The sequence below is a fragment of the Trachypithecus francoisi genome, unplaced genomic scaffold, assembly GCF_009764315.1.
Source record: "Trachypithecus francoisi isolate TF-2019V2 unplaced genomic scaffold, Tfra_2.0 Lachesis_group3, whole genome shotgun sequence".
In the NCBI taxonomy this organism is placed as follows: domain Eukaryota; kingdom Metazoa; phylum Chordata; class Mammalia; order Primates; family Cercopithecidae; genus Trachypithecus; species Trachypithecus francoisi.
Window position 1 is genome coordinate 119,886,163 of NW_022681468.1, and position 21,834 is coordinate 119,907,996.

The window sequence follows — 21,834 nt, forward strand, 5'->3', positions numbered from 1 at the left end:
GATTGTTGAGAGGCAGGTCCCCCCAGACAGAAGATGACAGGGCCTCAGCTGACTTGGGCCCAGCCTGGGGCAGCAGCTCAGGGTATGGGGAACTGGGCTGCACAGAGGGCAGGCTGCACACTGGGAGGACATGGGGATGGGCAAGGAGGATCTCTGCATAAAACCACAGCCCTGAACTGAGGCCTGGGTAAGGAAGTGCTCATGGGCCCTGACTGGGCCACCAAGGCCAGGTAGTAGGGACAGGTACAGTCCCCATATCAATGCTGAGGTGTACTATGGAGGGCTGTGTCCTCCCTCAGGGCCCACAGGGCTGCAGGGTAAGGAACCCAGCACAGGGGATGCAGAGCCACACGCTGAGGCTCTTGGGATGGCTGTTCTCATGCAGTCTGTAAAGGCAATGCATGCATTTGGGCCCTTTCAGCCTTTGCTGACAGTTCTGCCCATCATCACACTGGAGCACACTGGATGGGGTCTGGGTCCTGCTGTGGCTCCCACTCTGCTCCCAAGAACCTCGGGACCAGTCCACAAGCCTGTTCTTTCTCCTTCAAATGCCATCTGCTGTTTCCTCTGAACCCAGATGCATTTCCCGTGGCCAGGCTGTTCACATCTCGTATGAGCCAGTAAAGCTACCTGACCATAAACCTGGCTGCTGCCTGTATACCTCAGCATGGAGTATGCAGGGACTTCCACATCGGGCAGTTAGGGAACCCTCCTCAGGCAGGTGCCAGGTCTGGTCAGGCCTGGATCCCGGGGACCCAGCACAGAATCAGGTCTGAGGATGTGGACATTCTCCAGGCTAGTGTGCTCCACTCAGTCCTCAGGGCATCTGAGCACAAACGCCCACCAGAGATTCCCGTTTCAGAGGAAAGGGACACCACTGTGTGCCCCAAGAAGCCCCACAGCCTCCCAAGACAAACTCCAACTTCACTCCAGCCCACTTTCGTGTCTCTTCTTTGCTGACCCTACCTGTAAGTCATACATGGCACATGGCATGTACCAAGTGAGAAGCTCAATGAGAAGGGACTAGGATGCATCGTCCCCCCAAAAAAGATCCAAACTCTAGGAGAGGTGAGGCAGCAGCACTGTGATTTCATGTGGAGAGCTTGATCGGGACACACTGGGTTCAAATCCTGACTCTGCCCTTCACAACCAAGTGACCTCGGCAGGTCACTAAGCTTTGTGTACTTCCTGATCCTCACGGGTGACACAGGGACAATGACTGTGCCTCGTCACAGCCTTGTTGTATGGATCTGATGAAACGATGCTCGTGAGGTGTTTAGAACTGTGCATGGTACAGTCACACAGACTAAATAGCAGCTTTTAAAAAACATGCATCGTGGAGCTCCATTCTCTCCCCCGCCCCACCTTTTATCTATGTTGGTCCAGAAAATAGGAACAGGAGGGAGAAACAGGTTCTGGGCAATTTGCCTGAAGTCAGATGAGTCAATAAGAAGCAGAGCTAGGATATAAACCCTGGGCTTTCTGGTTCCCAAGTGTCACCCCTCTGCCTCAGGCAGTAGGCTGAGTAGCTTCAGACTCCGCCCAGCCTTCACCCTTCCCTGCCCGCTCTGCTCCTGGAGCAGAGGGCACACACTCCTGCCATCCCGAGAGCCAGGTACCTGCCTCACCGGCCTTCTTAGTCCTCCAGCAGACCCTGCCCGGCCGCGGCAGGCCGCCCCCTCCTGCCCTGTGCCCTGCCACCGCCTGCCATCTCTGGGTTGAGAGGCTCGCTCTTAAAGGGCCCCTGTGGCCACTTACACGAAGAAATCTGGCTCTGGCTGGCGAAGGCCATCCCCCAAAGCATGGATTTTCTGTGACTTGAGACAACATTTCGCTCGGCCTGACAAAGTGTTTCCCCAGGGGCAAACGGACCAGCCTCTCCAGCTGCAAAGCCGAGTCTAGAGGGAAAAGAGGAGAAAAAGCAGAATAGAAGAGAGACGGCAACAGAGAGAAAAAGGCAGAAGGGCCGGTAGCTTGGGAGAAGGGCCGCCCGCTACCAAGTTGCAGTTCCGCATCAGGCCACGCGAGGTCGCCACAGCCAGAGCAGAGCCACAGCCACAGCATCCTCAGAGGCGCCCCACGCGCGGCCCCACAGCCCAGCCTGCTCGGACTTAGTAGGGCAGTCCCGCAGCAGAGGGCTAAGGGGCTGCTATGCAGGAAGTCAGGTCTCTGCTCAGAATGAGGTTGGCAAGACACTGAGTTGCGGGAGAAGCCTTCGTTAAGAGAAGGTCGATTCAACACAGTCTGTTCTAAACCCTGACTACACAGCTGGAAGGATTGGCAACTGGAATTCCGGAACTAGGGCTTGAAACTAACTGGCCTTTGGAAAAATCATTCTATTGCAGAGGTGCACGCACGAGTGCACGTGTGTGTGTACATGGGGGCGGTGTTTATGGTTGTTTTATTGCGTAGGAGTTGTCTTATTTTGGAGAACTGCAGGAATGTGGACATTTCCCCACGCCCGTACCTGGCCAAGCTTCTGTCTGAGAACCATGTCTGCTGAGCCTTCTACCTCCTGCGCTAACCTCAAACCCCTTCCAGGTCAGCTCCACCCCTCTGAGCTGCCTCAGCAGCTGCCAAGCTGTCCTTACAGCAGAGCTCATGAGTGAAAATTAATCTCTCGCCCTCACAGCTCTGACCAGTGGGTTTTTCACTCAGCTCTTTGAAAAAAAAAAAAAAGCAATCAATGGTTGGACGCATTGGATGGAGATGGACAATGATTTGTGATATACAGCACTCTCTGTGTAACTGACATTCCTGAAGAGAGTGGCAGCCCTTTCCTGTGCAGACATGAGCAGGCCAGGGCCTCGGCCACCCCCACCTTGCTCCAAGAACCATGAAGAAGGCATACATTCTCTCATTTCCCCTCTCAAATGCTACAGAATGAGAAGGCAGTTTTCTGGAACATATCCATTTGAACCAAAGTCCATGATAGTAAGAACCAAAAACCACTCAGGGTACGACAAAGCTATGTTGAGATTAGCCTTAATGGTCTGCCTTATAATGGAACAAATGCCATTTCAACCCTGATTTTCAGGCAAGCATCAGATAACTATCAAGCTAATATTGAGGTTCCTGGTCTCCCCCTGTGCTCCTGGGAGGGGAAGGTGGTTCTCTCCTGCTCTGCCCAACTACAGCTGGATGGAGCAGGAGGGAGAGGCAGGGGTGGAGCCTGGGGGAGGAAGACAGCTGGGAGAGGAAGCTTGGAGAAGACACTAAGGCATTGGCATTGCGGGATGCCCAAACCAGAGAGGACCCAGAGGATGTTGTCTCAGATGCCCTCACTGGAGATGCAGACCCTGAGGCCCAGAGGGGACAGGGGGACAGTGACTGCCCTGAGGCCACACAGCAAGTCTAGGGGAGCAGAGTTGAAATTCAGGCCTCCAGATGCCCACACCCTCCTCTCTACCCACTTCTCCTGAAGTTACTCAGGGCCAGCATCACTTCTGCACGAGTCAGCTTTCTCACTCTCCAGACACCAAAGGCAGAGACAGGGAGTGAACAGAGTGGAGGACAGCTTGTAAGAGCAGCAAAAAAAAGGGGAACGTGGAGCGAGGACAAGGTACAAAGGGCACTGGAAGGGCCACAGCTGGAATGCCCACTCTACCTTTGGGTGCAAGAGTGTGGCATGTGCCCCCTTCCTCCTTTTCGCTTCCAGCATAGCCCCCCACCTCCCTCTCCCCTCAGCTCCCACTTCTGTGGCTGTTAACATGCCTGGAAACCCCTCAGGGCACAGAAGCTGAGTGCATAGGATTTTTTTTTTCCCTAGGAGACTCTCATCCTTCATGAGCAAAGGACCAGTCCTCATAGGACCCACAAGCCCCCAGCCCACCATCCAAGTCCTTCTGCAGCTGCTCTCCTCTATCCACTCTTGCAGACTCTGGCAGCTCTGATGCACCTTGCTGCTTCCCACCCTGGCCCACCCTCTCTGTAGTCTTCATCCCTGTCCTGGCTGGTTGCTCTGTCCTCCTCTTCAGCTAAAGTGTTCGACCTCCTTCAATATCCAGTCCTAATGCCACTTCTCAGAACCCTGTGTATTTCAGCACGTGTCATTCTGCCTTATCATTATTTGCTTACACTCCCTCCCGCTACACTGTAAAGGAAATGATGGCCTCATGGGCCTCTAGGGGCATCTGCAGTCTGTCTCTCCTACAGCACTGGGTGCTCTCTGAAGGTAAGGGCATCCTTGGGGCACTCCCAGCTCCTAATGTGGTACCTGGAGTATGGCAGGTATTTAAGGAATGTTGGATGGGTGGGTGGGCGTGTAGATGGGTGGATGGATGGAATAGCCACAGATGTACTCCATAAATAAATAATCCATTTCACTGGCAAAGGGAGAAGCCCCCAAACTCAGGCACCCAGGACATGTCTGGCAAAGCTGCCCTGTCAGATAAGTTCCTCCAAAGACACCAGGCGTGCCACATCCAAAAGACCCCATCTGTTATATCTGAACCATCTGGGAAGACTCCTGGCTAGAAGAAAGCAATCTAGGCTGAGCAGGGTGGCTCACACCTGTAATCCCAGCACTTTGGGAGGCCGAGGAGAGTGCATCACCTGAGGTCAGGAGCTCGAGACCAGCCTGGCCAGCATGACGAAACCCTGTCTCTACTTAAAAACAAAACAAAACAAAAATTAAAACCAGCAAGTGTTCTAAGAATCTGAATTATGAGCTCCTGGGGAAACTATCTTGGATCATCCATTCTGGAGACAATTTCTTTTTTTTTCTTTGCTCCATTGCCCAGGCTGGAGTGCAGGGGCATGATCTCAGCTCACTGCAACTTCTGCCTCCTGGGTTCAAGTGATTCTCCCGCCTCAGCCTCTTGAGTAGCTGGAATTACAGGCGCCTGCCACCACAACCAGCTAACCTTTGTATTTTTAGTAGAGACAGGTTTTCACCATGTTGGCCAGACTGGTCTTGAAACCTGACTTCAGGTGATCCACCCACCTGGGGCTCCCAAAATGCTGGGATTACAGGTGTGAGCCACTACGCCCAGCCTCACTCTGGAGACTTTCTTCCACACTCACGAAGCCTTCTCTTCCTCATTCACCCCCTCAACCTATGGTGCTCTCCCCGTCTGATCCTAAATTTCAAACATCAGAGCCACACAGGCCTAGGAGAGCCAACCAGACAGGAGTAGTGACTGGTCCAAGGACCAGGTCCAAGAGTGTCCAGGTTCCTGGACCATGGCCGGTCCACAAGTCTATGCACCCAGGTCTCCGGGGCTTGCTTCATCTCTGCTGGACTTGTTTCCACAGCGTTATTACTTTTCTATGTGTGCTACGCCTCCCTTCATCCATGGCAGGGACTCCTAGAAAGAGACTTTCACTCCCATGGAAGGCAGCTCCATATTTCCAACCCGCCTCAGCACAGGCGAATGGAAAGTGAGTTAGAACAGGTATTCCCGATGCTGTTTCAGAATCTATCCTTCCATTTAAAAATAAAAAACAAAAACAAAAAAACTGGTTTGTCCTGTTTGTGAAACTTGCCTGCTCTCCCTTGTGAAACTTGCCGGCCCCACACATCCCAAGGGTCACCCAAAGGAAGTTGGAGACAAAATCATTCTGGAGAAGTTACCAGATGGGGCATATTTCACCTCCCTGTTTTTTTCTGGGGAGAGGGGGGCTAGTGGAGGCCGGGAGATTCCACTGGCTCGCTGGAGTTGTCATTGCGGAGGACAGAGAACTCAGATGTACCTGCCAGCCTACCTTTCCTGACCAGCACCAAAGGCCTCCAGCCCCAAAGTACTGGCCTTGGCACTATTCAGCCAGGGCTGTTACCCCAACACAACCATTTGGGAGATTCCCTGAGTATTTTAGGGAAAAGGAACTTCCGGGCAGTTCTCTTCTACAAAGAGCTGAATAAACAGGTGTAGTTATCCCCATAACAATATAACAACATTCTCTACACTCACACCCCAGTGAGTTTTCTTGAAAGAAAGAAAGAAAAAAAAAAAAAAAAACAATGGGAATTAGAGCCAGTGAGTTGGGCCTGACTCACAGTGATGAGGGATGCATAGGGCGTTTGAATACCATCATCATCCATCACATATGCCCAGAGGCAGGCACACCCAGTCACCATGAGTGACCGCACATTTGTGGGGCACCTCCCCTGTGCCAGGCTTGCGCTACGTGTCCTGGGTACATTACCCGTAATTCTTCCGTTTGCCTTAGGGGCATTTGTAACATTTTATAGATTTGTCTCATTTTATAGATGAGCAAACTGAAGCTTGAGGTGGATAAGCGACTTGTCCAGTAATTGAAACAGCTGCACCATTTGTAAAGCCTGGTACCAAATCAAAGAGCAGGGACCTCCTTGTTCAAAAATTATTACAAATTATTAAGAATGCAGCAGACGATCCCAGGAAGGCGAGGCTGCAGTGAGCTGAGATACCACCACTGCATTCCAGCCTGGGCCACAGAGAGAGACCCTGTCTCAAAAAAAAAAAAAACAGGTCAGGCACGGTGGCTCACGCCTGTAATCCCAACACTTTGGAGGGCCAAGGTGGGTGGATCACCTGAGGTCAGGAGTTTCAGACCAGCCTGACCAACATGGGGAAACCCTGTCTCTACTAAAAATACAAAAATTAGCTGGATGTGGTGGCGGGTGCCTGTAATCCCAGCTACATGGCAGGCTGAGGCAGGAGAATCACTTGAACTCAAGAGGCAGAGGTTGCAGCGGGCAGAGATTGTGTCATCACATTTCAGCCTGGGTGACAGAGTAAGACTCTGTCTCAAAAAAAAAAAAAAAAAGCAGCAGAGTATTAGCAGCAAGTATGAGGCTCTCTGAGCATGGAGGCCTGGATCTTGCATGCCCAGGAAGCTAGTTTTGCCAGCAATAGGAAGTCCACCTGGAACAGAGTCTTAGGTTCCCAAGCACCTTTTCCACTGAGCCCGCCTCTTCCCCAGCTCCCTCAAAGAGTGCAGGGAGCTGCACGCAAGACCCTCCCTCCCCTCCCATCTGAGGTCAGAGCGACCCAGTACCTGGAGTAGCAGGAGAGGCCTGTGCTGAGGACGGTGTTCAGTACAGCCATGGCCACGTAGTAGTCGTGGAAGGTGGTGCACACCAGCGTGTCTGGGAACGTGTATGCAGAATAGGCAATGGCTGAGCCTGGGGAAGAAACGCCAGCCATGGGAGAGGAGCCAGGCCTTGGCACCATGTAGGCCCCTTGCAAAGACCGTCCCCAGCATCTGACTTGGCCCTCATCATTCCCACAGTCCTGGCTCTGTGCCCTTGCTGGGGCCATTCCCCCTTCCAGGATGTCCTCCTCTCTCTTCTCTGCCCACCCAAATCCCATCCTGAGAGTTTACTGTGAGCCTAGCTTTGCTTCAAGGGCTTTACATATATGACATCACATAACACTTCAACCATCCTCCTTCATAACTCTGTACTTATCCTTATTGCACAGATGGGAAGCAGAGGGACAGAGAGGTTTAATCACTCGCCCGGGGTCCTGCAGCTAGGGAGTTAGCAAAGATGGGCTTCAAACCCAGGCAGGTTAGTGACAGTCCCCGCTTTTAGCCACATGCTGTGGTCCACGATGACATACCCAGTGAGCCGAGCTCCACTCAGAGTGTGCACATCTCACTTGCCCAGGGACATGGGTGCTCATGGTAGAAAGATCAATGTTGGAGGGAGGGCCCTTGCTGAGACGAGGATGCCATATCAGCAGCTGGGGGACAGGCCAGCTGAGAGGCTGGGTGTTGCATTGTGTTTTAGGTTTTGGAGTTTGTGAGAGAAGGGTTGCTTAAGGACCTTCTAGAGACCTGTTTGCTGAAGCATTTATTTGGAAGAGCAGGGGAGATCACTGTCCTTTTGAAAGGGGCCAGGGGTGCTTCAGCCGGGGAGACAGGCCTGGACCTGCACCCTCACCTCCTGAGGTATCCCCCAAGGGAGGCAGCCCAGGGCCTGATGGCCATGCCTAGGACACCTGTCATGCCAAAGACATCAGGAACCGTGGAGTCCTAGCTCAGGGCTGAACAAGGCCTTGGGCCATACAGGTTGATCTCTATCTTTTATCCCATTGACAGGTGGATCTAGCGAAGCTGGCCACACAGGCAAAGAGGGTGAACACCAAAGCCTCCTGGTCCCATGCTCCCAGCTCCAGTAGGCAGCCCGCGAGATTTCAGTGGGAAGCTGCCTCCAGAGGGACAGGCAAGCCCTTCGTCTGGCCCCATACTGGGAGGGGGTTCCCTTCTGGACTGGGATGCATTCGCTCAGCAGATGCCACCTGGGGCAAGCTGTGGGCCATACAAGAGCCAGGGAGTCTCTGTCCCTGCCCAGAACCGCAGCCAGAAGCAAAAGATCAGAGCCTGAGGCAGTGTGGGGCAGGCGCTCAGGATGGGTGGAGCACAAGGCACAGGAGCTGATCTTGGAACAAAGCCTGGCAGGTCATCTGAGGAGCCTGAGGGCAGGGAGGCTTTTAGCTTTGGGTGCAGGCTAAGGAAAGGGAACTTCCTCTTTCAGGCACTAAGGGAGTCAATGAAGGATTTTGATAAATAAAACCTAGTGAAAGCGCACAGGATGGCCTGATGGAGGAACCCCTGGGAGCCTGGGAACACCTGTGGTAGGTGTTGTGGAAGCCTCCAGGGGCCGGGGGAGGTGGAGAAGGCTGTGATAACTGTGCAAGTGAGAGGCCAGGGCCTGAGTCAAGACGAAGGGGCAGTGCCACTTAGAGCAGGTAGGAGAGAAGTCACCTGGCCTTGATAACCAATTGGCCAGAGGGTGGGCGTGGGCAGGGAGTGAGAGCAAGGGGACCCCGAGGATTAGTGAGGCTTCTGACTGGGGAGAAGGAGTAGGGGCGTGACCATCAGTCAGGCTGGACACACAGAACGGTAGCAGGTGTAGGGGCAGGGGCAGGAGCAGGTACAGTTCTGGTCTCATGGCTCTGAGGTGGTGTGGACCTCAGGTAAGAGGTCTACACTGGAGACAGGGCTTCTCCGGAGGTGGGAAGAGATGCACTAGGCTTGGAGGAGATCCCTGGGGAGCCAGATCATGTGAGAGGAGAGGTCAAAGGACTACTTCTGAGCCTCCCCGCCCATGTGTGCCGGAAAGCAGAGGAGGGGAGCCAGCCCAGGGGAGGGGAGACATGGAGGGTAAGAGGGAATCCGGAGGGTGGGAGGGGATCCAGGAGGGAGGGATGTGACAGGGACCAGAGAAAGAGAGGGGCACTGAGGAGGCCTGAAGTACCCCTGTGTCAATCTCAGCCGTCAGGAGGCTGGGACCCTGGACAGGGGCACGCACATTCCCGCTCTCTTCTGCAAACCCATCAAACCCTGAGGGTAAGCCTGGCTCACACAGAAAGGGGCAAGGTCTGGTGAATGCTGCGGACTGGGCAGCAGAGCACTGAGGAGTGGGCAGTGAAGCGGGAAAATGTGTGTGTATGTGTGTGAGTGTGTAAGCATGTGTGTGTGTATGTGTGGTGTGTGTGTGTATGTGGTGTGTGCGACGGGAATGTGTGTGGTGCGTGTGTGTGATGTAGGTGAGAGTGTGAGTGTGTGGATGTGTGTGTAGTGTCTGAGAGTATGTGTGCATATATGTGCATGTGAGTGTGTATGTGGTGTGAGTGTGTGAGTGTATTGTGTGTATATGTCAGTATGTGTGGTGTGTATGTGGATGTGAGTGTGTGTGGAGGGTCTGAGAGTATGTGTGTGTGCATATGAGTGTATTGTGTGTATGTGTTGTGTGTGTATGTGAGTGTATTGTGTGTGTGTGTGTATGTGTGGTGTGTGCGTAGTGTCTGAGACTGTGTGTGTGCCTGTGAGTGTATTGTATGTGGTGTGAGTGTGTGTATGTGAGTGTATTGTGTGTGTGTCAATGTGTGAGTATGTGTGGCATGTGGTGTGTGTGTGTGGAGTGTGTGCATGTAAGTGTATTGTGTATATGTGGTGAGTGTGTGTATGTGTATGTGTGAGTGCATTGTGTGTCTGTGTGTCAGTACGTGAGTGTGTGTGAGTGTGAGTGTGTGTATATGAAGAAAGAGGATGGAGGTAGGCTCTTCATGGACAACCTTTTGGGCAAGGAAGACAAGAATTGGTTTTCTCACCTAGAACGGGACCTGGAGGAAGAATCTAGAACTCATATCCTTAGGGATAGATGCATGCCCACAAGGGGAGGAGAGGAGAAAAGGCTGGAGGAGGGGGCATCATAGTCAAAGAAAAAGACAAGGAAGAGGGGACGGTCAGTACCCATTTTCACCAGCTTAGGCCGCTGCTCTATTCCCGCACACTCTGAGCATCTCTCTGATTGCTCTAAGCCTCTGGACATATGAGGCTCATGGCCTCACCCTCCTCCCCTTGCCTGGCATGACAGAGACCAGCACTGATGCACTAGAGTCCGTTCATTCTGGCCTGTGAGAGAGCTGAGTGCTGAACACAGCCATCATTAAAAATTAAATCACATAAACTTGCAATTAAATAAATCCTATTAACAAAAGTACTGAGTACTCAATGACTACATCTACTGTATCTGCATGGTGAAATTTCTGTAATGGTGTGCTACGCATATCTCTTCCCACCCTTGTGTTCTGTGATGTCATGTTGGTAGGTTGAAGCTGGCCATGATGGGAAGATTTACACCATAGAAACTGGCAAACACTGCAGATCAGGGCTAAATATTTAGCAGTGTGCTTATGGACAGTTTCTTATAAAAAACCCACTGGGAAACTGGACAGGGGCACTGGCCCCTGGACTCTTCTGCAAACTCATCAAAGCCTTCCAGTGACCTTAGCTCACAGGAGAAGGGGCAAACAGCCCGCTTGCAGGGGAAGGAAAGCAAGAACAAGGCCTCACATACCCAGGCTGAAGAGGTTGACGGCGCCATAGTCCAGGAAGTAGCAAATGTGCCGGGCATTCTTGGACATAGAGCTGAAGGTGTGTGCACAGCTGGACGCAAGCGGGTACACGCAGCTGGTGCACATGTACACAAGCATGGGCCAGGAGTAGTTGTCATTCTTGATATCTGTCACATACAGTGCAGTCACAAACCTCCATGCAAAGAACCTGGAACACAGAGGGCGCACTCACCCTCCACGATAAACAGAGGATCCACTCACCCTCCACCATGAACGCAGAGGACCCACTCATCCTCCACCATGAACACAGAGGACCCACTCATCCTCCACCATGAACACAGAGGGCCCACTCACCCTCCACCATGAAAACAGAGGATCCACTCATCCTCCACGATGAACACAGAGGATCCACTCACCCTCCACCAGGAACACAGAGAGCCCACTCACCATCCATGATAAACACAGAGGGCCCACTCACCATCCACCATGAACAAAGAGGGTCCACTCACCCTCCATCATGAACAAAGAGGATCTCCTCACCCTCCACCATGAACACAGAGTATCCACTCACCCACCGTGGTGAACACAGAGAGCCCACTCACCCTCCACCATGAACACAGAGGATCCACTCACCCTCCACCACGAACACAGAGGATCACTCACCCTCCACCATGAACACAGAGGATCCACTCACCCTCCACCATGAACACAGAGGATCACTCACCCTCCACCATGAACACGGAGGCCCACTCACCCTCCATCATGAACACAGAGGATCCACTCGCCCTCCACCGTGAACACAGAAGATCCACTCACCCTCCACCGTGAACACAGAGGATCCACTCACCCTCCATCATGAACACAGAGGATCACTCACCCTCCACCATGAACACGGAGGCCCACTCACCCTCCATCATGAACACAGAGGCCCACGCACCCTCCATCAGGAATACAGAGGGCCCACTCACCCTCCATGATGGAAACTCCTCTTAGATCCTCACCTATCTACTGTCTCCATTCCCTCGCGATGACCAATTCCTTTGTGTTCTCACTTTGGGGAAATACGGTGTGTTAGGGAGGTAGGGGGTCCTTTTTTAATTGGGAGGCAGTATGTTGGGAATGGGCAGGTGAAGTAAGAAGAGAAGCTTTATGTATATCTAGTCCAATCCCCTAGCGATTCTCCAGCCTCAGCTTGCGTGCTTCCAGGGATGGGGGGCTCATTACGTCCCAAGGCAACTCTGAGGGCTGGAAAGTTCTCCTTCATTGGCTCAAATCTATCCTCCTTGTATCTATCTCCATTTGATTGGCCTAGTTCCCTCCACCAGGATCATAGAAAACAAGCTTAACATATGTGTGTGTGTGTGTGGTGTGTGTGTGTGTGTGTGTGTGTTTGTTTTTTTGTTTTGTTTTGTTTTGTTTTTTTGAGATGGAGTCTTGCTCTGTCTCTAGGCTGGAGTGCAGTGGCACGATCTTGGCTCACTGCAACCTCTGTCTCCTGGGCTCACGTGATTCTCCTGCCTCAGCCTCTCGAGTAGCTGGGACTACAGGGGCCCACCACCACATCTGGCTAATTTTTGTATTTTTAGTAGAGACAAGGTTTCACCATGTTGGCCAGGATGGTCTCGATCTCCTGACCTCATGATCTGCCCACCTCGGCCTCCCAAAGTGCTGGGATTACAGGTGTGAGCCACTGCACCCGGCCACCTATCAAATATTTTAAGGCAGTCTTTCTAACTCCCTCCCACCTCCTTGAACTTCACATTAAATAACCCCAGTTCCTTCAGCCATTCCTTGCAGGATCTAAATTTGGCGTTACCACCATCCTTGTGGTTTGTCCTTGCTCCATGTAGTTTATCTATGTCCCTCTTGTAGGAAGTCTCCTCAAATAGAAACAATGCCCCAGGTGGAACCTTGCAAGCCCAGAGGACAAGAGGACTATTTTCTCCCTCCTCCTCCACACTGTTCCTCCACTAAGAGTACAATCACTTTTCTGAATAGCTAGTCCCACAGCTGACTCTCAGCAGAGCCTAGATCTCTATGCAGAGACACTTCACAATTCTTCACCAGATCTGCCTGACCTGCAATCCACACATGAGGTCCCGCCTGCAGAACACCTCACTTCCACAAACCACACCTAGAGAACTGGCTCCCTTTCCCACTAACTCCTCCAAGGAAGGAGATTCTACAAAATTTTTCATATACAGGAGCTGAAGGAGCGTTGCTAAATCCTTCCAGCTACACTTGTGGTCTTTTCATTTTTGTCCCAGCAGAAGTAAAGCTTAAGCTATTTGCTGTTTCTCTCAACGTATCCTTCAGTCATTTCAATGTTTTGGTGGTCCCATTTCCCTAGGGCATCTTGATCCAGACCTTCCCAAGTCCTTCCTGCTACTCTCTGTTGCTCAGTCAGGATCATCTCTGAGAGTCTGGCATAGTGTAGAGGTGCATAGGCAGTGCTGGGGGTGAGGGGGGTGCGGCTCACCCAGCTTGGCTCAGCTGTAAAATAGCAAAAAAAATCACCCTACAGGGATCCATGCATGCAGCACAAGACCCACAAGCAGGGATGGACAGGCCGGTAGCCTTTTAGCAGCTCAAATCTCAAAACAGCTAAATCAACCATGATTCATCCAGAAAATGGAACACCAGGCAGATGTTCCAAAGTCCAGGAGACATGCAGATTGCAGATGCTGACAGAGTGAGATCTCCAAGGGAGGGAAGTAAGGGGAGGGCAGCGGGGAAAGAGGCAGATGCTGGGGACACTCACAGCACAGATGCTCCTGAGTCCCCAGAAAAGCTGCAGAAGGACACACAGGAAGCAGGTCCCCCTGACCACTCCAGGGAGGAGAACTGGGGCCAGTGGCAGAGCCTGACTCTATTCCCTTCTGAAGGGTAATAATTTATAAGCATGTATACTTTTAAAAATGACAAATGGCCCCTGAAGCAGGGCTGTGCTGCCACCCCTGCCCAGTCCGCAGGCCCAGGGTTGCCACGCCCCTTTACAGATCACCCTAGTCCACACCAGACTGAGCTCTCTCCTCTCTCCACTGAGCTGGCTGCTGGAACCAAACAGCCTGCCCCTGCATTTTGGCCCCGGGTCTGTCTTCTGATTTTTAGTCGGGCTGGCTGCTCCCATGCGGGGAGCCTGGGCCCATCTGCACGCATGGCACACTCCTAATCTCTTCTCACCATGACTAGAGGGAGTCCAGTGACCAGCCTGTGACACAGCGCCCCTGCCTGACATAAGGAAGCCACCCCTTCTCTCGGCTGTGTCTACATTGACCAATGGTGGTCTGAGTGGGACAGTGGCTTGAATGGCCTCTGAGTTCTTCCAGCTCAGATCCACTGTGATTTGGTGCTTTGACCCTGTCTCCATCCTCCATTCATTAAGCAAAGATGTGCAGTGTGTGACATTGGCCTTCATCCCGCACCTTTCTCAGCAAGGCCCCTCTTAGGCGCTTCCCTGGCAACTCCCATTTCTGCGCACAGGCTTCCCAGAGCTTTGCTCTTAGCTGGCTCCACCTACAGGCTGCCAGATGAAGTGCCTCCCAGTTGCCATGGTTCCCAGAATGATGACGGAACACCCAGAGCTCTGTGCCAGGTGCCTCTGCCAATGTTTTCTCCTCCTTTCTCCTTTCTCACAGCAACCCTTGGGGAGGTGCGGACCATCACTCCTACTTTGCAGGTAGGAAAATGTGAGGCTCAGAGAGGTTGACTTCCTCAAACTAGTGACATTTTAACCAAGGCTCCTGAAAAACCTGGGAAGTCTCCAAGACTGAAGAAGATGAAGGTAAATGCTATCATATCGGGCACGAGAGCAGGGAGCCGGGAAGGACTGAGGCACTTTTGGGATTTCCCCTCAAATCCTACCCCAGTCCATGCCTTAAAGGTCATTCCAGTGGCACACTCAATGTCTCTTTCCTCTGTCACACACCCCCTTCACCCACGTGTACCCATGGGGGATCCCCCAACCCCAGCACAGAATCTCAGCCATCTCAACACTAGCTGTGTTAAGACACCCTCGTCTCCAGGGCTTCTGAAGGAGACAGGCCGGTCAAGGGGGCCAGAAGGTACCAGAAGGGCAGCAAGTGAGTCCAAATGTTGAGAGTCTCATTGGTCATTTGGAAAAGGCTGAGGATGCAGGCAGTGGCAGAACTCTGTGGATGGCGGTAGCCGAAGAGGATGCCTTGCTCATGGAACACCTGCAGAGGCAAAAGGAAAAGGACACTGAGGTGAGACAGGAGGGCAGCACGAAGGTCTCTGGAGAGACATCTTCCAGGCCTTGCACTGTGTGCCTGGAATGCTTGACCCCAAGTCCTTGACCGGTTAAGCTGTTCCCCTCACTCTCTCCTTCCCTCACAGTAGCTTCTAAAATCCCACATCCTCCAAGAAGCCTCCAGCCAGCTGGAGGAGGGAATTCAAGGGCCAGGCTCCCTTTGGGAATCCAGCCTGTCTTTGCATTCCCTGGCGTACTTACTCTTGGCATGAATCTTGCCTAAGAATCCGTTTTCGTACCCCTCTGCCTGGGGCCTACAGCCCGGTTTTTGGATGCCGTTTTGGTGAGCTGACATAGATGCTGTCTGTCTGAGCCAGCAAGCCCTGCATGTCAGGGGCTGGTGGGAAGAACTCTGCAGAAGATGTCCCCGGTGCCAGGATATATTCACCAAGGTGCTTCATAAAGGGCTTTTGATGATGAGGACCATGATGCTGATGCCTGGGCTGCAGGAAGAGGAGGTGGCTGCCCACAGCAGGGCTACTCAAGCCACTGCCACTCCCATGCAGCCCATTTGGCAAGTCCCCCCCAAAAAACACCCCCACTGAGAAACCTGGACTGATCAGGTGAAATATGGGGTATCGACCTGCCTGGAGTATTGTATTACATCCACTAAAAGTGGTGAGAAGATAATGAGGCCAGAGGGACAACAGCCCAGGATGCAATAAGAAGTGAAGAAACGTGGAATTTAAACTGTATTCCTGCCATGGTTAGAAGAGCTTGGGAAATTGAAGTTTACACCGTGGGGCAGAGGCTGGGAGGAACATAGAAAAGTAGTGTTTAATTTGTTGAGGTAGTAGGATGAAAGGAGACCTGTTTTCCCCTTCTCTGTTGATTTAGACCAAGGGTTCTCAATTTTGACACTATTGACACTTTGGGCTAGATCATTGTTTGTTGTGGGGGCCAACCTGTGCGTCCTTTCACAGCATCCATGGCCTCTATCTGCTAAACGCCACTAGCTCACACTGTCGGCACCCTAACCCCCAAGTTGTGACAAACAGAAATGTCTCCAGATATTGCCAGATGTCCCCTGGGGGCTAAAGTGGCCCCCAGGTAAGGACCACTGATTTAGATAAGTGTTGCCATACCCTTTGAAACATAAATTATAAATGAGTAGGGTAATTGAAGCAAATAATAACAATGATAATGTTAGTAATCATAACCTAAATCAGGTCACAATAAGTTGCAAAGCCTCTCCTTTGAATTTCTAGGGCTGTGAGGGGAAGGCTAGAGGAACTTCAATCTAGCCACCCATTTCTCATTTGGGGTGCCAACTTCTTAGTATAAGAGAGGTTCTCTGTTAAAAAAATGTACAGGCCGGGCGCGGTGGCTCAAGCCTGTAATCCCAGCACTTTGGGAGGCCGAGACGGGCGGATCACGAGGTCAGGAGATCGAGACCATCCTGTCTAACACGGTGAAACCCCGTCTCTACTAAAAATACAAAAAACTAGCTGGGCGAGGTGGCGGGCGCCTGTAGTCCCAGCTGCTCGGGAGGCTGAGGCAGGAGAATGGCGTGAACCGGGAGGCGGAGCTTGCAGTGAGCTGAGATCCGGCCACTGCACTCCAGTCCGGGCGACAGAGCGAGACACTGCCTCAAAAAAAAAAAAAAAAATGTACAATATATAATACCAGAGTTTGTGCTATCTATTTTTTTTTTTTTTTTTTTTTTTGAGACAGGGTCTTGATCTGAAGCCTAGGCTGGAGTGCAGTGGTGCAATCATGGCTTACTGCAGCCTCAAACTCCTGGGGTTCAAATGATCCTCCCACCTTAGCCACCTGAGTAGCTGGAACTACAGGAGTGCCACCATGGTCAGCTAATTTTATTTTTTTATTTTTTTTGAGACGGAGTCTCACTTTGTTGCCCAGGCTGGAGTGCAGTGGTGTGATCTCAGCTCACTGAAACCTCTGCTTCCCAGGTTCAAGCAATTCTCCTGCCTCAGCCCCTCGAGTAGCTGGGACTACAAGTGCATGCCACAACCCCCGGCTAATTTTTTATATTACTAGTAGAGATGGGGTTTCATCATGTTGCCCAGACTGGTCTCGAACTCCTGACTTTAAGTGATCCACCCACCTCGACCTCCCAAAGTGCTGGGATTACCGGTGTGAGCTACCATGCCCAGCCTAATTTTTTATTTTTTGCAAAGACAAGGTCTCACTATGATGCCCAGACTCATCTTGAATTCCTGGGCTCAAGTGATTCTCCCATCTTGGCCTCCTAAAGTGCTGGGATTAGAGGTATGAGCCATTGTGCCCAGCCTTGTGCTATTTCTTGGGGTTCCAAGTCAAGCAGTCACATGGAACAGTGCAGAAGGTGAGGGGCTGCCAGAGTAATGAGTCAAATCTGGGCCCCCAAGGCATCATGTGGCTTTGATAAAAGTGAAGCTGAGGCCTGGGTCACAGCTCTCAGGGCCTCTGTGTAAAATGAGAGGGCTTGGCTAGCTGAATGGTCGGAACATTCCCTCCAGCAGTAGCTCCAAGTTTTAGAGAACTCTTAGTTCAGTTCTGGGTTAAACTGGTCAACTAGAGGGAGGGGATATAATGAAGTTGGCTCATGGTCCAATGAAGAAATACTATGAATTCGGTTTGGGTCTTAGGTAATTAAAGCGATTTGTTCCAGTTTTTGATTCACCATTCAATGCTACTGACGCCCCGGTTTAAGGTGGACAGATTTCTATAATGGGCAGCAGGAATCTTGAGTTGCAGATTTCCACCCCACCAAGGCTGATGACAAGGAGGCAAATAGGCCAATGGCCTTCAGCCTTTGATCCCTGTGGAGGAGGACGGCATGTGCTTGGCGGGACTCAGAAAGCCTTCTAGCAGAAATAACAGCTCCCAGGAGCTCCACACTGGGTCTATCCTTCTACCTTTCAAGCTTCTTTCTCTCTTCTTTTTAAGTCGTTGTTTTATAATTATTTATTAAAGCACTGGCCACTGGTTACAATGCAGACTCCATTAATCATTATTTATTCCTTCATATGAATTAGACTAGCAGATCCAATAAACCAAGAGACTTTGTGACAAGGGGCCAGTGAGAGCAGAAACATTTCAGAGCACCGGGAATGTGGGGACGGTGGCCTGCAGGGAGGAGGCCGGACAGGGCTGCAGGAGAGCACAGACCCTGTGACAGCCACAGCGGCAGTGGCTAAACAGAAGCTGGAGGAAAAGGTCACTCACAGTCTGTGACTACTTCTCTTCTCTCTGTGGATCCCGGCATTCCAGCAGGCAAAACTGGGGGGACTGATGTCGTCAAAAGCCAGCGGGGGAACAGAAGGGAAATCCATACACTGGACAACTTGACCTCATTTAGGAATCTGGCCCCAGACCTGGGGAGGATATTTTGCCACCAAAGCCGGGGCTGGGCCCAGATTAAAAAAACCTGCCTCAATCTGACCTGCTATGCTGACCCCAGAAAAGGATGGGAAGCCAATACTGGCCATGCAATAGGGGCAGGATTTAAAGCAGCCTTTCCAAAAAAATAAATGGATGGATAAAGTATAGTAAAAGGAGTCCCTCTGTCCCAGGACAGTGATGTTCCAGCTTAAACTAAGAAGACTGACCTGTCCCTGCCCTCCCCAACTTGAACCTCTGTCTATCAAGCCCCATTACTAGTTCTTAGTTGCACTCCTGCCCTGAGCTCCTGTGAGCACAGGAAAGGAGAAACATTCTCTCCGTCTTCCCACTCTAGCCTTAGCAAAGTGCTTTGCCTAGAGCAGACCTTCATAGAACGCAGGGTACATACATTGAAAGGACAAACTAAATATTTGAAAACAATTTTGTATTCCAAACCCAGTTTGACCCCAAAGGAAAACTGCAATCATTTCTTCAACACTTCGTAGCTTGGCCTCATGTCTAAGCGCCCCCAAGTAAGCAAGTGCCTGCTTATTTGCACAGCAGAATTGATTTGTAGGACTCCACCTTGCACCCCTAGTTGCAGGCTGAGCAATTTAGAGTGAAATGAAATCAAATCATATGCAGCCTATTATTTAGAAGTGAGAACCTCCAGGAACTAGGAGCGGAAGGGCACATCAGCAAGCTTTCCCTTTCAGTTCCTGCCTCAGGCTCAGCATCGAGGAAAGTCTTCTTGCATGGCCAAGACTTGCATGCACCTGCTAGCCGATGCCTACAATTCCACCGTGACAGTTAAAAGCTTTTGGTTTTTCTAGCTATTAAACTGCAAACCACCTGGAGAAAATAATTGGGCATTTTTGGCCAGCTGTAAATAAGGGCAGATTTTGATAGCAGGGAAAGAGAAGAAGCAGAGTGGGATCAGGGGGCCTCAGGCGCTATTCACATGAATTCTGTCATTCCTGCTCACTGAATCCTCACAACCAGCTTGGAAGAGCCTTTTATTGTCCCCATTTCACAGAAAAGGAAACTGAGGCCTGGAGAGGTTAGGGCACTTACTCAAGTTCTCAAAAGTAACAGAAGCAAAGCTGAAACCTAAATGCAGACAGCAGACTCCATTCCCTGCCCTCTTGTGCACTGTCCTTCATTGCTTCCCCTGGGGAGGGCTCTGTCAAGAGATAAAACCCTTATCCCCTGGCCTGTACTGTGATTTTGGACTGTGACATACTTCTCTGAGCCTTAGATTCTTCTTCTTTAAAGTGCCATTATGAACTAAATCTCGGAGGGAACTGTGTCCCTCCCAAAATTCATCTGTTAAGTTCAAGTCCTAACCCCCAGGACCTCAGATGCAACTGCATTCAGAGATAAGGTCTTTCAAGAAGCCATTAGAGTGGGTCCTAATCCAGTCTGCCTGGTGTCCCTCACAAGAAGAGGACATTTGAATTCACAGAGAGACACCAGGGATGAGCGCCCATGGAGTGGTGACCTTGTGCAGAGGCAGCAAGAGAGTGGCCATCTGTGAGCCAAGGAGAGAGGCTTCGCCCCTGTCCAAACCTTGATCTTGAATACCTTTCAGTCTCCAGAACTGTGAGAAAATCACTTTCTGTTGTTTAGACCACTCAGTCTGTGATATTTTGTTGTGGCAGCCCTAGCAAACTAATACAACCGGTGAGGTTGTGCAAGCCAGTGCCTCTCAAACTTTCTTCTAGTGTGTGCAGAGCACCTGGGCACCTTACTGCAGTGTGGTGGCTGGGGTGAGAGTCTGCAGTTCTAACTAGCTCCCAGGGCCTGCTGATGCTGCAACTGCCTCTGGCTTCAAAGCCAGACTCCCACCCTAGCATCGTGCTGTCACCTTCCTGTCCAGAATCCAGTTCTCTACAGAAGAGGAAGTTCCCTCTACGTAAGAGGGACATGGTGACAGGGAAAGTCAGGACAGGGAATAGTTAGAGGCCAGTGGGGAGTCTGATGAGGTGTTTGCTGGCAGAGGGCAGGGGAAGAATGAGAGGGAAAAGGGGGAGGCCATGCATTGCTGCAGCAATTATTCTTATTATTATTATTATTATTGAGACAGAGTCTCACTCTGTTGCCCAGGCTGGAGTGCAGTGGCATGATCTCGGCTCCCTGCAAGCTCTGCCTCCTGGTTCAAGTGATTCTCGTGCTTCAGCCTCCCGAGTAGCTGGGATTACAGGCGCCTGCCACCATGATCAGCTAAATTTTTGTATTTTTAGTAGAGACAAGGTTTCAACATGTTGGTCAGTCTGATCTCGAACCCCTGACCTCATGTGATCCACCCGCCTTGGCCTCCCAAAGTGTTGGGATTACAGGTGTGAGCCACCGTGTCCGGCCTTGCTGCAGCAGTTATAACCTATCATTTGCTGGGTACCTGCGGTGCACCAGGCTCTAGGTTGGACAGTATGCCACGTCACTTGCAGGACCATGCTTAGTTCCTGCAGAACAGAAATACTTAGGCTCTCAATTAAAAAAGCATAAAACAACAATTGCACACCACACACATGCAATTACTAGAACTTTAAAGAGGCTGAATTAATAGCCAACCATTGTTGGTATGAAACAATTACAGGAAAATGCCAATTTACAACACTGCTGTGATGTTTTTTAAAAAAACAACATGTCCAATATTCAGTCAAGCATAAGAATGCTTTTTGTACATGCAGTGCAATATTTACAGAAGACAATGGTAAGTCTCTTCTGGCTGAACATGTAAGATGGATAAAAAGTAATGAAATAAATGATCAATATCAGAGATGGAGGAACAAAAGGATATTAATAATTTAATGGACAATAAAGTTAAAAAATGATACACAAAATGTTTTTAAAAAGTAAATAGCACTGGGCATGGTGGCTCACACCTGTAATCTCAGCACTTTGGGAGACTGAGGTGGGCAGATCACTTGAGGTCAGGAGTTCGAGACCAGCCTGGCCAACATGGTGAAATCCCGTCTCTACTGAAACTACAAAAATTAGTTGGACATGGTAGCACATGCCTGTAGTCCCAGTTACTCTGGGGGCTGAAGCAGTAGAATCACTCGAACCTGGGAGGCAGAGGTTGCAGTGAGCTGAGATCATGCCATTGCACTCCAGTCTAGTCAACAAAGTGAGACTCTGTCTCAAGAAAAGAAAAGTAAATAGGACTCAGGTAGTGTGTACTAGGGAAGAAAAGTCCTATTGAATGACTAGCATTATAGACAGTATTGATCTACAGCAGAAGAAAGTAAGAAAGTTGAACTAACAGAGCAATTCCATCGGTTTTACATTTGTTGTAAAAATGCAGTCTTTGATTTAAGAAGTAGAAAAACTATTTTCAGTTTTAGGCATTGATTTCCAAAGCTGCCATGGGCAAGCTTGTGATAATAGTATAACATGGTTGCTAAGTCTGCAGTAGGCAGAATAATGGCTCACCAAAGATGTTCA

At 50.8% G+C, this 21,834-nt stretch overlaps 1 protein-coding gene across 7 annotated transcripts in view; it reads right to left on the minus strand.

Annotated features, from left to right (window-relative positions):
• Nucleotides 1–21,834, minus strand: part of PAQR5 (progestin and adipoQ receptor family member 5) — a 115,122-nt gene that overhangs the window by 10,811 nt on the left and 82,477 nt on the right. For 5 of the 7 annotated variants that reach the window (XM_033189585.1, XM_033189580.1, XM_033189582.1 and 2 more), the window contains 3 exons: nt 14,859–14,986; nt 10,793–10,998; nt 6,982–7,108 (listed from right to left, as the gene is read on the minus strand). In XM_033189585.1, the coding sequence (XP_033045476.1) occupies nt 6,982–7,108; nt 10,793–10,998; nt 14,859–14,905 (380 nt within the window). In that variant the 5' untranslated portion in view covers nt 14,906–14,986. Of the gene's footprint in view, nt 1–6,981; nt 7,109–10,792; nt 10,999–11,791; nt 12,218–14,858; nt 14,987–15,261; nt 15,421–21,834 lie in introns of those variants that run through there. The other 2 variants (XM_033189584.1, XM_033189587.1) reach the window with 2 other exon arrangements.